The sequence below is a fragment of the Dendrobates tinctorius genome, unplaced genomic scaffold (assembly GCF_039654945.1).
Source record: "Dendrobates tinctorius isolate UK_male_01 unplaced genomic scaffold, ASM3965494v1 ptg000079l, whole genome shotgun sequence".
In the NCBI taxonomy this organism is placed as follows: domain Eukaryota; kingdom Metazoa; phylum Chordata; class Amphibia; order Anura; family Dendrobatidae; genus Dendrobates; species Dendrobates tinctorius.
The window spans coordinates 27256755-27273210 of record NW_027361747.1 but is presented as its reverse complement, the minus strand read 5'-3'; the positions used below and the strand labels follow the sequence as shown (position 1 = coordinate 27273210).

The 16456-nt window shown below is 41.5% G+C and overlaps 1 protein-coding gene across 6 annotated transcripts in view; it reads right to left on the bottom strand.

Annotated features, from left to right (window-relative positions):
• MICU3 (mitochondrial calcium uptake family member 3) overlaps positions 1 to 16456 on the bottom strand; it is a 226188-nt gene that overhangs the window by 28027 nt on the left and 181705 nt on the right. For 4 of the 6 annotated variants that reach the window (XM_073583605.1, XM_073583608.1, XM_073583606.1 and 1 more), the window contains one exon: positions 9729 to 9824. The exons of the other annotated variants lie outside the window; for them this stretch is intronic. In XM_073583605.1, the coding sequence (XP_073439706.1) occupies positions 9729 to 9824 (96 nt within the window). The remainder of the gene's footprint in view (positions 1 to 9728; positions 9825 to 16456) is intronic. 6 annotated transcript variants of the gene reach the window in all.

The window sequence follows — 16456 nt, the reverse complement described above, 5'->3', positions numbered from 1 at the left end:
ATAGCCAACCAGCTTGGAGTGAAGAAATCAACTGTGGGAGCAATAATTAGAAAATGGAACACATACAAGACCACTGATAATCTCCCTCGATCTGGTGCTCCACGCAAAATCCCACCCCGTGGGGTCAGAATGATCACAAGAACGGTGAGCAAAAATCCCAGAACCACGCGGGGGGACCTAGTGAATGAACTGCAGAGAGCTGGGACCAATGTAACAAGGCCTACCATAAGTAACACACTACGCCACCATGGACTCAGATCCTGCAGTGCCAGACGTGTCCCACTGCTTAAGCCTGTACATGTCCGGGCCCGTCTGAAGTTTGCTAGAGAGCATTTGGATGATCCAGAGGAGTTTTGGGAGAATGTCCTATGGTCTGATGAAACCAAAGTGGAACTGTTTGGTAGAAACACAACTTGTCGTGTTTGGAGGAAAAAGAATACTGAGTTGCATCCATCAAACACCATACCTACTGTAAAGCATGGTGGTGGAAACATCATGCTTTGGGGCTGTTTCTCTGCAAAGGGGCCAGGACGACTGATCCGGGTACATGAAAGAATGAATGGGGCCATGTATCGTGAGATTTTGAGTGCAAACCTCCTTCCATCCGCAAGGGCATTGAAGATGAAACGTGGCTGGGTCTTTCAACATGACAATGATCCAAAGCACACCGCCAGGGCAACGAAGGAGTGGCTTCGTAAGAAGCATTTCAAGGTCCTGGAGTGGCCTAGCCAGTCTCCAGATCTCAACCCTATAGAAAACCTTTGGAGGGAGTTGAAAGTCCATGTTGCCAAGCGAAAAGCCAAAAACATCACTGCTCTAGAGGAGATCTGCATGGAGGAATGGGCCAACATACCAACAACAGTGTGTGGCAACCTTGTGAAGACTTACAGAAAACGTTTGACCTCTGTCATTGCCAACAAAGGATATATCACAAAGTATTGAGATGAAATTTTGTTTCTGACCAAATACTTATTTTCCACCATAATATGCAAATAAAATGAAAAAAAAAAAAACAGACAATGTGATTTTCTGGATTTTTTTTTCTCAGTTTGTCTCCCATAGTTGAGGTCTACCTATGATGTAAATTACAGATGCCTCTCATCTTTTTAAGTGGTGGAACTTGCACAATTGCTGACTGACTAAATACTTTTTTTCCCCACTGTATGTGACACAAAGTGGTTACTAAATAACATTTCCCACATGTCTACTTTACATCAGCACAATTTTGGAAACAAATTTTTTTTTTGTTAGGAAGTTATAAGGGTTAAAAGTTGACCAGCGATTTCTCATTTTTACAACAAAATTTACAAAACCATTTTTTTTAGGGACCACCTCACATTTGAAGTCACTTTGAGGGGTCTATATGGCAGAAAATACCCAAAAGTGACACCATTCTAAAAACTGCACCCCTCAAGCTACTCAAAACTACATTCTAGAAGATTATTAACCCTTCAGGTGTTTCGCAGGAACTAAAGCAACGTGGAAAGAAAAAATGGACATTTTAATTTTTACAACAAAAATTTTCTTTTAGCATCAATTTTTTCATTTTCACATGGGCAACAGGATAAAATGGATCGTAAAATTTGTTGGGCAATTTCTCCTGAGTACACCGATACCTCATATGTGGTCATAAACCACTGTTTGGGCGCACGGCAGGGCTCAGAAGGGAAGGAGCGCCATTTGACTTTTGAATGGAAAACATGCTGGAATATTTAGCGGACACCATGTCGCGTTTGGAGAGCCCCTGTGTGCCTAAACATTGGAGCTCGCCCACAAGTGACCCCATTTTGGAAACTAGACCCCCCAAGGAACTTATCTACATGCATAGTGATCACTTTGAACCCCCAGGTGCTTCACAAATTGATTGGTAAAAAAAAAAAAAGTACTTTTTTTTCACAAAAATTTTCTTTTAGCCTGTTTTTTCATTTTCACATGGCAACAGGATAAAATGGATCCTAAAATTTGCGGGCCAATTTCTCCTGAATACATCGATACCTCATATGTCGTCATAAACCACTGTTTGGGCGCACGACAGGGTCCGTAAGTGAAGGAGCGCTATTTGACTTTTTGAATGGAAAATTTGCTCCAATCGTTATCGGACACCATGTCGCGTTTGGAGAGCCCCTGTGTGCCTAAACAGTGAAAACCCCCCACAAGTGACACCATTTTGCAAACTAGACCCCTTATGGATCTTATCTAGATGTGTAGTGAGCGCTTTGAACCTCCAGGTGCTTCACAGAAGTTTATAACGCAGAGCAGTGAAAATAAAAAATCATTTTTTTCCTCAAAAATGATTTTTTAGCACGCTATTTTTTATTTTCGCAAGGGTAACAGGAGAAATTGGACCTCAAAAGTTGTTGTGCAATGTGTTTTGAGTACACCGATACCCCATATGTGGGGGGGGAACCACTGTTTGGGCGCACGGCAGGGCTCAGAAGGGAAGGAGCTCCATTTGACTTTTTGAAATTAAAATTACCTCTAATCGTTAGCGGACACCATGTCGTGTTTGGAGAGCCCCTGTTTTCGAAACTAGACCCCCTAAGGAACTTTTCTAGATGCATAGTGAGCACTTAGAACCCCCAAGTGCTTCACAAAAGTTTATAACGCAGTGCCGTGAAAATAAAAAATATTTTTTTTAACTCAAAAAATTATTTTTTAGTGCACAATTATTTATTTTCACAGGGGTACCAGGAGAAACTGGACCCCAAAAGTTGTTGTCCAGTTTGTCCTGAGTACGCTGGTACCCCATATGTGGGTGGGGGCCACTGTTTGGGCACACGTCGGGGCTCGGAAGAGAAGTAGCAACGTTTTGGAATGCAGACTTTGATGGAATGGTCTGCAGGCATCATGTTACATTTGCAGAGCCCCTGATGTACCTAAACTGTGGAAACTCCCCACAAATGACCCCATTTTGGAAACTAGACCCCCCAAGGAACTTATCTAGATGTGTGGTGAGCACTTTGAACCCCCAAGTGATTCACAGAAGTTTATAACGCAGAGCCGTGAAAACAAAAAATCATTTTTTTTTCTAAAAAAAAAAGATTTTTATCCAGCAATTTTTTTTTCCACAAGGGTAACAGGATAAATTGGACCCCAAAAGTTGTTGTCCAGTTTGTCCTGAGTACGCTGATACCCCATATGTGGGTGGGGACCACTGTTTGGGCACACGTCGTGGCTCGGAAGGGAAGTAGTGGCATTATGAAATGCTGACTTTGATGGAATGGTCTGTGGGCGTCATGTTACATTTGCAGAGCCCCTGGTGTGCCTAAACTGTGGAACCCCCCACAAGTGACCCCATTTTGGAAATTAGACCCCCCAAGGAACTTATCTAGATGTGTGGTGAGCACTTTGAACCCCCAAGTGCTTCACAGAAGTTTATAACGCAAAGCTGTGAAAATAAAAAATCTTTTTTTTTTTTTCCTCAAAAAATGATTTTTTAGCTCGCAAATTTTTATTTTCCCAAGGATAACAGGAGAAATTGGACCCCAAAAGTTGTTGTCCAGTTTGTCCTGAGTACGCTGATACCCCATATGTGGGGAGGAACCATTGTTTAGGTGCATGTAAGGGCTGGGAATGGAAGTAGTGACATTTTGAAATGCAGACTTTGATGGAAAGGTCTGCGGTCGTCGTTACGTTTGCAGAGCCCCTGATGTGCCTATACAGTAAAAACCCCCACAAGTGACCCCATTTTGGAAACTAGACCTTCCAAGGAACTTATCTAGATGTCTGGTGAGCACTTGGAACCCCCAAGTGCTTCACAGACGTTTATAACACAGAGACGTAAAAATAAAAAAATCATTTCTTTTCCAAAAAAATAATTTTTTAGCCCCCAATTTTTTATTTTCCCAAGGGTAACAGGAGAAATTAGACCACCAAAGTGGTTGTGCAATTTTTCCTGAGTACGCTGATACCCCATATGTTGGGGTAAACCACTGTTTGGGCACATGTCGGGGCTTGGAAAGGAGGGAGCACCGTTTGACTTTTTGAACGCAAAATTGGCTGGTATCAATGGTTGCACCATGTCGCGTTTAGAGACCCCCTGATGTGCCTAAACAGTGGAAACCCCATAATTCTAACTCCAACCCTAACCCCAACACACCCCTAACTGCAACCCTAACCCCAACACATCCCTAACCCTAATCCCAACCCTAACCATAACCCTAACTCCAACACACCCCTAACCCTATCCGTAACCCTAATTCCAACCCTAACCCTAATTCCAACACTAACCCTAATTCCAACCCTAACCCTAATTCCAACCCTAACCCTAATTCCACTCTAACCCTAATTCCATCCCTAACCCTAATTCCAACCCTAACCCTAATTCCAACCCTAACCCTATTTCCAACCCTAACCCTATTTCCAACCCTAACCCTCTTTCCAACCCTAACCCTCTTTCCAACCCTAACCCTCTTTCCAACCCTAACCCTCTCTCCAACCCTAACCCTCTTTCCAACCTTAACCCTAATGGAAAAATAAAAATTTCTTTATTTTATTAGTTTATCCTGCCTATGGGGGTGATAAACGGGGGGTTTATTTACTTTTCATTCTATTTTGATCACTGTGAGAGCTTTTCCACAGTGATCATAATAGAATGAAGGGAAATTGCAGCCGGCGGGCGGACTGCGCATGCGCCCGCCATTTTCAAGATGGCGGCGCCCATGGTCCGGGACCGCGGGACACCGGGAGGCGGAGGGGGACATCGGAGGTACCGGGGGGGGTCGGAAGGTGGGGGGAGCACAGAGAAGGGGGAGGGGAGCCGCCGTCAGTTGGTATCGGGGGGCCGATCGGCCCCGTGAGCCGGTGGGGGGGGGTCGGATCACGGTCTCCAGCCATGTCTGATGCTACTGCAGCATCGGCCATGGCTGGATTGTAATATTTCATCAATTTTCATTGATGAAATATTACTATCGCTCTGATTGGCTGTTTCACTTTTAACAGCCAATCAGAGCGATCGTAGCCACGTGTGGGCGAAGCCACGCCCCCTGTGGTGAAGAACAAAGCCCCCTGTATCTGCGGGTCGGATGACCTTTCAGTGACCTAGGTCACCCGACCCGCAGGGGGGCTTTAAAGTCATGACGCCACATAGGCGTCATAGGTCGTTCTGGCACGACTTTTCATGACGCCTACGTGGCGTCAAAGGTCGTGAAGGGGTTAAAGATGACACATTTCCTTTGTATTCTAGGCAAAAAAATATTTTCAACTTTTACATTTTAAAAATTACAAAAAGGAAAATGGGCCAATGCAAACGTTTGGGCACCCTGCACGATTAGTACCTAGTAGCACCCCTTTTGCAAGTATCACACTTGTAAACACTTTTTTGTAGCCAGCCAAGAGTCTTTCAGTTCTTATTTGAAGGATTTTCATCCATTCTTATTTGAAAAATTCTTCCAGTTCTGTGAAATTCCTGGGTCGTCTTGCATGCACTGCTATTTTAAGATCTAGCCACAGATTTTCAATGATGCTCAGATCAGGGGACTGTGAGTGCCATTGTAAAACCTTCAGCTGCGCCTTTTGAGGTAGTCTATTCTGGATTTTGTCATGTGATTAGGATCATTATCCATTTGTAGAATCCATCCTCTTTTCAACTTCAGCTTTTTTACAGATGGTGTTATGTTTGCATCCAGAATTTGTTGAAATTTCATTGAATTCATTCGCCCCTCTACCAGTGAAATGTTCCCCGTGCCAGTAGCTGCAGCACCACCCCAAAACATGATTGATCCACTCCCATGCTTAATGGTTGTTCTTTCCCTTAAATTCTATGCCGTTTTTCTCCACACATACCTTTTGATCATTGTTGTCAAAGAGTTCTATTTTAAACTCATTGGTCCACAGGACTTGTTTCCAGAATTCATCAGGCTTGTTTAGAAGTTGATTTGCATGCTTCTGACACTGAATTTTATGGTGAGGTCACAGGAGAGGTTTTCTTTTGATGACTCTTCTATGAAGGACATAGGTCTGCAGGTGTCTCTTAACAGTAGAACAATGTACCACAACTCCATAGTCTGCTAATTTATTTTTAAGGTCTTTAGCAATCCTACGAACAGCTCTCACTGAAATTTTGCTTGGCCTTCCAGACATTATCTTGACCTCCACTGTTCCTGTTAACTAACATGTTTTAATTACATTTCCAACTGAGGAATGGGCAACTTGAAAATGCTTTACTATCTTCTTATAGCCATCTCCTGCTTTGTGGGCATCCATCATTTTCATTTTCAGAGTGCTAGACAGCTGCTTAGAAGAACCCATTGCTGCTTTTTTTGCCAAGGTTAAAGGAGGCTGTGTCTTTACAAAGCTAGGAAATTTGCATCACCTGTCCTTTCCGATCGATGATAGTAAACAAGCCATAACCATAACAGGCTTATTAAGGTCTGAAACCTTGGTCAAAGTGGTCTGAGCACACAAATCTCCAAGGTTACCCAAACCTTTGCATTGGCTCATTTTCCTTTTTGTAATTTTTAAAATGTAAAAAATGACAATATATATAGCCCTTTTAGAGATCATTTAATCTTCAACTTGCTTAACTGTTCACAATAACAGTAATTTTGATCTTCACTGTTTTTTTTTGAGGGTTTGCATCAGTTCATGTAAAGAATATGTCTACAACTGCAAACATCTGTTTTTTTTGTGACACAAACAACAAACAGGAAAAAATAACTGAAAACTTCAGTGAGCATAACTGTTCACCCTCATAAAGTCAGTACTTTGCAGAGCCCAAATACAGATGTAAGTCAATGGGATTTTTGCCTAAACCTGCTCCAGATCCTTCTGGTTTCCTCTGGTGAACAGCAATCTTCAAGTCTGACCACAGATTCACAACTGGATTAAGGTCTGAGCTTTGACTAGGCCACTCCAAAACATTTACACGTTTCCCCTTAAACCACTCGAGTGTTGCTTTAGGTCATTGTTTTGTTGGAAGGTGAACCTGTGTCCCAGTCTCAAATAACTGACAGACTAAAACAGGTTTTGCCCAAGAATATCTCTGTATTTTACATCATCCTTCTTCCCCTCGACTGGGACCATTTTCCCTGTCTTTGCTGCTGGAAAAACATTTCCACATGATGCTGCCATCACCATGTTTCACTATGGGGATGGTGTTTTTGGGGTGATGAGCTGTTTTGGTTTGGCACCAGACATAGGGTTTACCTTGGTGCCTCATATGACCACATCACCTTCCTCCACATGTCTTTGGGCAAACTAAAAATGAGCGGTACAATTTTTGTGTATAAGTAAAGGCTTCTGGTGCCCACTTTTACATAAAGGTTACCTTTATGGAGTGTACGGCTTATGGTAGCCATATGGACATATACTCCAGTCTCTGCTTGGGAACTCTGCAGCTCCTGCAGGGTTACCTTTCATCTCTGTGCTGCCTCTCTGATTAATGCCCTCCTTCCCCTAGATGAGAGTTTTGTTGGAAGTTTTGGTGTGGTACCATGTTCTTTCTATTTGATGATAATGGATTTGTTGGTGCTTTGGGGAATCATCAGAGACAGCTGTTTTTTTATAGCCCAACCCTGACTTGTCCTTCTTCACAACTTTGTCACTAACTTATTTTGAGACCTCCTTGGTCTTCATGATGTTGTTTGGTTAGTTGTGCCCCTTGGTAAATGGTATTGCAGGCTCTGTGGTTTTTCAGAAAAAGTGTGTATATATTGACAAACCATGTGACAACCATTGCACACAGGTGGACATCCTTTCACTAAGAATGTGACATATGAAAGTAATTGCTTGCACCAGAATTTTGTAGGGGCTTTGTAGCAAAAGGGTTGCATTGTGCACGAAACGGCTGTCGTCCGTCTTTTTGCATTTCTCCCGTGCCATTGCCTATGCTTTATTAATATGAAATAAAGTGAATCATTTCAAGAGAACGGTGAGTGCCATCCTGCTGTCTTTTTCTACTATGATATTTCAGGTTTTTTCTTCACATGGATAGAGCACCCGTTCAGCAAGGGTTACAGGTGTCACACTGATAGCGGTTATAAGTGACTTTGTGGGTATTTCTTTCTCAGGGACAGTGCCGGATGTTTCTTTTTTCTTTGACTGACTAACATACAAGAAAGATGTATAACATTGTACCTTGTTAGCCAGTAGATAGAAAAATATTCAGAATTGAGAGTCAGTGACACATAAGCTCATCATCTCCTTAGCGCTCCTATATCACTGACTTGATTTATGATGAGCTTAGGGGGTCTGGAGACATGGAAGAAACACTCCTGTCTGTGAAAGGCTTTCTCCCCTCTCCCCATTAATAACATATTCATGCTTGGCCAAATCAAACATAATGGTGTAAAGGGAAATGGTTAGTAATAGCTGTCGGCCAAACAAGTGTTCAGCAAAAATCTATTAAAATGCATGGCCAACTTAAGAAGCTGAAATCCATACGACACTTTTAAATATGCAATTGCTAGAGGAAGCAGTGCAGAAATAGTCTGAGATGAAACGTAGGAGGTTTCAGCTCTGAAGCCATCAAAATTGGGAATGCAGTTGTCAGGATTCGAACTTAGCAGCTCCTGTGCACCAGTCAGCAGCTCTTCCTTCTGAGATATTCAGCTCGCTGGACAGTTCTGTGCTTGTTCAAATACTTGACCCAATGTTGTTGCTGATGTCTCCTCCCTGAGTTTCCTGTCGGTTACCACCCTGAGTTCCTGATTGGTTCATTCTGATTGCACACCCTATTTAAACATGACCTTGCTCTCAGTTCCTTGCGTGATTATTGAGCCACCTGCCTTTAGTCAAGCTTCCATCAACCTGCTAATGCTTCAAACAACACTGCTGATCCTGACAAACGACCTCTGGCTTCCTTGACTACGATTCCTGCTTATTCCTTCAAACGACACTGCTGCTCCTGGTAAACGACCACTGGCTTCCTTGACTACAATTCCTGCTTATTCCTTCAAACTTATGTGTTCATTATTCCAATTAATGGCCATGCTTCTTAACTGAGCTGAGTTTCCCAGAACACTGCCAGACGTACATTCATCTGGTGAGTATTGTGCTTTGTGCTCTAATGTGCCTTGAGTTCTATATGCTTGATTTGTTGCCCGACTTTGGACCTGGTTCTGACAATCCCACTGTTTAACCCCTTCAGCTCTGATCTGCTATCCTCACGCGGTACTCTGACCTCGGAACGTTACCTGACGCTTTTGTCTCTTCCTTCTGTTTATGACGTACCCTCCTGTCTTCTGACCATGGACTCCTTGACCACTCTGACTCACGGCTTGGCCGTGAGAAGTGACTAGCATCACACATTTCAAGTCAAGATGTGAACGAGAAACATACATACGACTAAAGAAATGTATTCATAGAGTTACTCTATTTTTTGCCCAACTATTCTCTATACAAACTGTGAACAGTGTTTAATGATAGACATACCAGTTAATAATATGGATATTAGGAATCACATTCTGGAATAATAACCATGAAGTCTAAATGGCAATATACTCTGGTTTCTATACAATGGGCAAAGTACACTAACTCCTGTTCTTGTACTCAGAGAGCTTAGTACTGGTGCATCTTCTGACCTCCAATATATATAACTATGGCACATTCAGAAACAACACATATGAATACATCACATATACATATAACAGAAAAGTAAAAGCAAGAGAAGGAGCCATCAGTGACATGCAAAACGAGTGCAAACTAGCAATGAAACAGAACTCAGATGATGCAGGTTAATGAAGGGCTAATGAGATGTAAGGAATCTTGGACCAGAGGTTTATTTGTACCTCTGCAAGGTCTGAAAAGAGGGCTTGGCTTGTGCCACGTCTCAGAGTGTCCCAATAGCTTCTGGAGGCCTGATCTTGTGCATCTGTTCTAGATACCTGCAGAGGTTGCAAGAAGATAAATACTTGGAAATACACACACTTATTCAACTTCAGGGATTGAATGTTTAAAGAGGTTGTCCCGTTAAAACAAATTATTGTCTACCAGCAGGATAAGTGATACCTTGCTGATCAGCAGTCTTCCCACTACTGAGACCCGCATCATTCGGCATCTGCTACATTTTTATCCATTACAAAATGGTTGTTTTCCCCATAGGGCTAGAAGAAGCTGAGCCGAGCACACAGTAGCCACATAAGGAGTCAATGGGGCAGAGGTCAAGTATGCAAACTTCTGCTCCATTCTAATGGAGATAAAGGTGCCCTGTCCTGCCAATTGGTGCGGATCCCAGCGCTGGGACCTACAACAAAGTACTACAGTTGTGGCCAAAAGTATTGACACCCCTGCAATTCTGTCAGATAATACTCAGTTTCTTCCTGAAAATGATTGCAAACACAAATTCTTTGGTATAATTATCTTCATTTAATTTGTCTTAAATGAAAAAACACAAAAAGGATTGTCCTAAAGCCAAATTGGATATAATTCCACACCAAACATAAAAAAGAGGGTGGACAAAAGTATTGGCACTGTTCGAAAAATCATGGGATGCTTCTCTAATTTGTGCAATTAACAGCACCTGTAACTTACCTGTGGCACCTAACAGGTGTTGGCAATAACTAAATCACACTTGCAGCCAGTTGACATGGATTAAAGTTGACTCAACCTCTGTCCTGTGTGCTTGTGTGTACCACATTGAGCATGGAGAAAAGAAAGAAGACCAAAGAACTGTCTGAGGACTTGAGAAACCAAATTGTGAGGAAGCATGAGCAATCTCAAGGCTACAAGTCCATCTCCAAAGACCTGAATGTTCCTGTGTCTACCGTGCGCAGTGTCATCAAGAAGTTTAAAGCCCATGGCACTGTGGCTAACCTCCCTAGATGTGGACGGAAAAGAAAAATTGACAAGAGATTTCAACACAAGATTGTGTGGATGTTGGATAAAGAACCTCGACTAACATCCAAACAAGTTCAAGCTGCCCTGCAGTCCGAGGGTACAACAGTGTCAACCCGTACTATCCGTCGGCATCTGAATGAAAAGGGACTGTATGGTAGGAGACCCAGGAAGACCCCACTTCTTACCCCGAGACATAAAAAAGCCAGGCTGGAGTTTGCCAAAACTTACCTGAAAAAGCCTAAAACGTTTTGGAAGAATGTTCTCTGGTCAGATGAGACAAAAGTAGAGCTTTTTGGGAAAAGGCATCAACAGAGTTTACAGGAGAAAAAAAGAGGCATTCAAAGAAAAGAACACGGTCCCTACAGTCAAACATGGCGGAGGTTCCCTGATGTTTTGGGGTTGCTTTGCTGCCTCTGGCACTGGACTGCTTGACCGTGTGCATGGCATTATGAAGTCTGAAGACTACCAACAAATTTTGCAGCATAATGTAGGGCCCAGTGTGAGAAAGCTGGGTCTCCCTCAGAGGTCATGGGTCTTCCAGCAGGACAATGACCCAAAACACACTTCAAAAAGCACTAGAAAATGGTTTGAGAGAAAGCACTGGAGACTTCTAAGGTGGCCAGCAATGAGTCCAGACCCAAATCCCATAGAACCCCTTTGGAGAGATCTAAAAACGGCAGTTTGGAGAAGGCACCCTTCAAATATCAGGGACCTAGAGCAGTTTGCCAAAGAAGAATGGTCTAAAATTCCAGGAGAGCATTGTAAGAAACTCATTGATGGTTACCGGAAGCGGTTGGTCGCAGTTATTTTGGCTAAAGGTTGTGCAACCAAGTATTAGGCTGAGGGTGCCAATATTTTGTTTGGTCCATTTTTGGAGTTTTGTCTGAAATGATCAATGTTTTGCTTCATTCTCTTTTGTGTTTTTTCATTTAAGACAAATTAAATGAAGATAATAATACCAAAGAATTTGTGTTTGCAATCATTTTCAGGAAGAAACTGAGTATTATCTGACAGAATTGCAGGGGTGTCAATACTTTGGCCACAACTGTAGTTATCACAGATCCTGTGGACATGTGATAACTTGCTTTGGCTGAACAACCATTTTAAGGATTAAAAATTAAATAATACTAAATTATCCTCACATTTAGTACCAAGTTATTAAACATGTACACTATATTTCTGTATTGACCAGTGTGGGATATATAGTACAGTATTTGCTATGCTATAAATTTGTCCAGATAACATAACATACGCATCACATAAGTGATTAGCACTGATGCTTTGCAGCACTGGGGTCTTGGGTTCAAAGCCCACCAAGGACAACATCTGCAAGTTGTTTGTATGTTCTCCCCATGTTTGTGTGGGTTTCCTCTGAGTGCTCTGCTTAACTTCCACACCCCAAAGACATACTGATAGAGAATCTAGATTGTGGATGGGTGATCTCTGTAAAGCACTGTGAGATATGTTGCTACTATATATAAGCAGCAATGGAATAAGTGGTGCTAATATATGCATAAATTGCCTATATTATTTATAAGTCACTCACGAAACAACAATACTGTACAATGCTACAAAGTGGATTAGGAGTGTTTTAAGGGGTTGTCTCATCAAAGACAATCTTTGGAAACAGAGCTGCCTCATAGATGGAGGTTCATATGCTAATTTCCCCTTCAACCATGGGGGTGTTAGCAGAGATTTTGCTCTGAGGGTGTTTACTTTTACCCTTGATGTTGTAGCCCAATCATAAGTACTGTAGACAGTATCATGCAGGGATTAAAAAGCAAACATTTTCAGAGAAGCTTAGAACAGGTTTTCTCATGTAGATATGGCAAGACTGTGTCTAACCAGGTCAAAAAGATATCTCATTAATGCCATTAGAAGTGCTGGGGGAGGAGAGCAGAGTCTTGTGTTGCTTACTTACTCTGCATCTACCCCAGGCATCAGGGAATAATATCTTGGTACCAGGAATGGACGGAGAATGGTGCATGTAACACAATGCAGCTCTCATCTCACAGCACTGTCATCTCTGCTCTTCTTCCCCTGCACTTGAAATCTCAATAGATTCTGGCAGTGAGATCTGTGGGACCCGGAGAGGGGTGCAGAGCTATATGTCATTACATAATCTGATATGGATTATCTGTAAAACTAGCATATAAACTTTACAAGCTAATATTTCTGCCTCAAAGATGAGAGATAAAAATGCTTTGTTCAGATCTTCAGCCATATTTTCATGATATGTACTTTTTAGCATGTAAAAAATGTTGAAAGACTGTCTTTAGACGTTTATCATTCAAAAACTGCTTGAATTTTAGTTTACAATTTTGTTATACGAACATTGTAGTTCATACAGGTGGGACCCATGAACCTGGCCATAGTTAAGATCTGTAACAGGCTGCTATGAGACCACAGTATGCTGTGACCTACACTAATCATATTCCCTAGAAGATTTGCTTCTTGGGGGCTAATATGCTGCTGAATGAAAGCATTCATTGGTAGCAAAATGGTCAGCACCCATTGCCTTGACATATTTGTGGGCACTCTGATATCCTAACATTATTTAAAATGTAATTTTTCTAGAAATCCAAATGTATAAGTGTTTTGATTGTGGGAGAAAGAAAATCCGCACAAGGACGAGGAGAACAAAGAAGTCTGCAGAGCAACATGCCATACATATATAAGGCGGTAAGGTCATCCCGTAGTATCTAATGGAGTCTACTCGTCTTGTCTACTACTACTCTTTTAGTACAAGGAAACATTTCATTAGCCACAGGCACATCTTAATTTAAAAGAATCTTTACATGTATTATCATACCTTATGTATTATAATATATATCGCTTTTTCCTTAGGCTTTCTAAAACCTCATCGCAATAAAGTGTCTAGTTTTCCACATCAAATGTTTAATGCAAAGGGTCTCAACTTCAAATCCGGTAGAATGACTCACATTTTTAACAATGTTATGTAAATGCATTACATTATGTGACCCTGCGTAGTGGAATGGCCCCTATCGATGGATCTGTATGTAAAAACCGTAATGATGGACGGAAAGTCATATGAAATAGTCTTTTGTCTGATCGGTCATTTCCTCAGGTATCTCAAACATGAGAAGCTCCATGAAAATGTATGAAAAGTCGGCATTGTACTTTATTCCCTCCCGTACAAAAGAGAGAGAAAAAGAAAAGCATGCACATTATGTTAAAAGATTAGTGGAGCCTGGGAAACAAGCATGTGGAAACATAGCGAATGTGTTGCCGTCATTCCGGTGTTAGTGGGATTAGTAACTGTAAGTCAGGTAAAATATCTCAAAATAAAAGTGGGTTAAAAAAAATTAAAAGGTTACCAGAAATAAACTTTAACACTGCTGCAACTGAGATATATTACTGACGTCTGAGCAGACATAGCCTATGGACATTATGGTGGAGGGGGCTCCCGTGATGGTCTTATCACTACTCTATTGGTAGAGGGATTTTACTTCGGTAAATGGAAATCAATGAAAGGTCAAGGTAAACATGTAAAAGGCTTTCCTATACTTTCAGAAGTCATGGGGACCTCATACACATTGTATGTGTGGGTTGGTTCCAACAAAATTGGTGGCTTTAGACTATGTTAGTTTGACATGTAAGGGAGAGCTCGGTTCAAATGACATATGAGCTTGGATATACATGCTAGGAGTGCTACACATGACAGAAAGCTCTGATATATCACACCGTAGGCATACAGTGGCATGTCAGCAAGAACAAAAAATGTATATTGGGCAGTGTAAACTTTTTGTGGAATGCCTCAGTTACAGCAGTCAACACTTTCCAGTAAAAATAAAATCCAATGGTCTATCAGATTTAAAACACTTTTTTGTGGCACACTTTGGGTAAATAGGGCCTTATGGATGAGTTTGGCATATGCACTAAAAACTTTTCCAGTGAATATGGCAAAAGTATATGTGAACTGTGATGTGGACAGAGGCTAGTGTATGCATCAAGTCAACTCATGCTATCAATATTCTATGCGAGAAGTGCTGGATATCAGGCTCTTGGTGCTAGGGCTGTGGAGTCAGAGTCGTGGACTCGGAGATAATTTTGGGTGAAGTCAGAGTTGGTAGAAAGGTACCGACTCTGATTCCAGCTTTATAGAAAAAACTATTATTTGTTATTACTATTGTATAATTAATTTAGAAAACTTTAGAAACTTAATAACAAACATATTGAGATATATTTTATATGTTTATTTTATGTTCTGCAAGCTAAAGCGCCTATTTTTCAAAAACACAAGGATGACCAGGGTATTATTGTGATGATCGACACTCAATTACCACCAAGAGCTGTAGAGTCAGAGTCTGGAAAAATAGAGGATCCCAAACTTTGGTTAATAGATCACATGGTACTAAAAATGTAGCAAGAATGACAAATGTTTTTTTTTTAAAACAATCTCGTGGCCAGTTGTACCGTAACTACAATAGGCGCAGGGATTGCACCTGAGCCCTGGAGCCTAAGGGGTCCAAAAAGTTCCTTTGGCCTATATAAAAAGACCAATACTATTAAAGATTTGCAATAATCGGGGGCCCTGTTGGGAGATTCTGCATTGGGACCCATGAGCTTCGAGTTACACCACTGTTCGTGACTTATGAAGTCTCCAATGACTATAAGAAATATGTTTATGCATTTTTTACACTAAGAAGACATGCAAGTTGTGGAAACTGAAGCTTCTGTCTAGTGTTACAGTGCAATATAGTGAGCGGAGCTAAAGTCTTGGCTGGGATAAAGTTATATGACATCAGTAAAGAGAAGGCAGAAGTGAGCGGTATGGAAACAAAAGGCATTCACATTACCGCTCTGGCTTTCTGACAACTACATGATACGGTGGCACTGAACACCACTTTGTAGCTACTTACAAGCACTGGGAAAGTTGAAGTGTGCAATGTATCTTTGATCACAAAGGAGCCCATTCAATTGCTAATATAAAGGATTCCTTATGAGGGAGGCAGGTTAATGTTTTTCTCTGTTTGTAGCTAAACTAATGTATCTTACACTGTAATATTCTCCCTTTTCTGGATATCCATAATAACTATCCAAGTTGGACAAAGTTTTCTAAGCCCGCGACAAACTATGTAGCTACAGTACATTTAGTATATTTACTGTAATAGAACTTTCTAATATAACTTTCAGTTCTTAATGGGAATCTGTCCGCCAGATGTCACCCACCCCCCAAACTATTTATATTCTCATACAGTTCTTTAAAAGACAAGTCCAGCAATATCTTTATATGGCCAGTCCATTGCTCCGAGAAATCAGTTTTTGAACTCATATGCAAATGAGGCAGAAGGACTATGTAGATCTGAAGCCTCTGTCACTCCAGCTCTATTCCACACCCGGCTCCGCCTTCCCTCCTGCTTAGCTGACAGCTTCTATGTTGTGTGACGTCAGGCAAAGGAGCTGTCAATCAAGCAGGAGGAGGTGGCGCTGGGCGGGAAATAGAGCTGGAGTGACAGAGGCTTCAGATCTACAAATCGCTCTTAAGTCTCATTTGCATATCAATTTAAACGCTGATTTCTCCGTAACAGAGGAACCAAGTAAAAGTATTGGTGGACTGGACTTTGAAAGAGCTACATGTGCATATAAGTAGTCTGGAGGGTGAAATCATGGTGACAGATTTCCTTTAAGATTTTTCATTTTCTGCAGTTCAACAGTA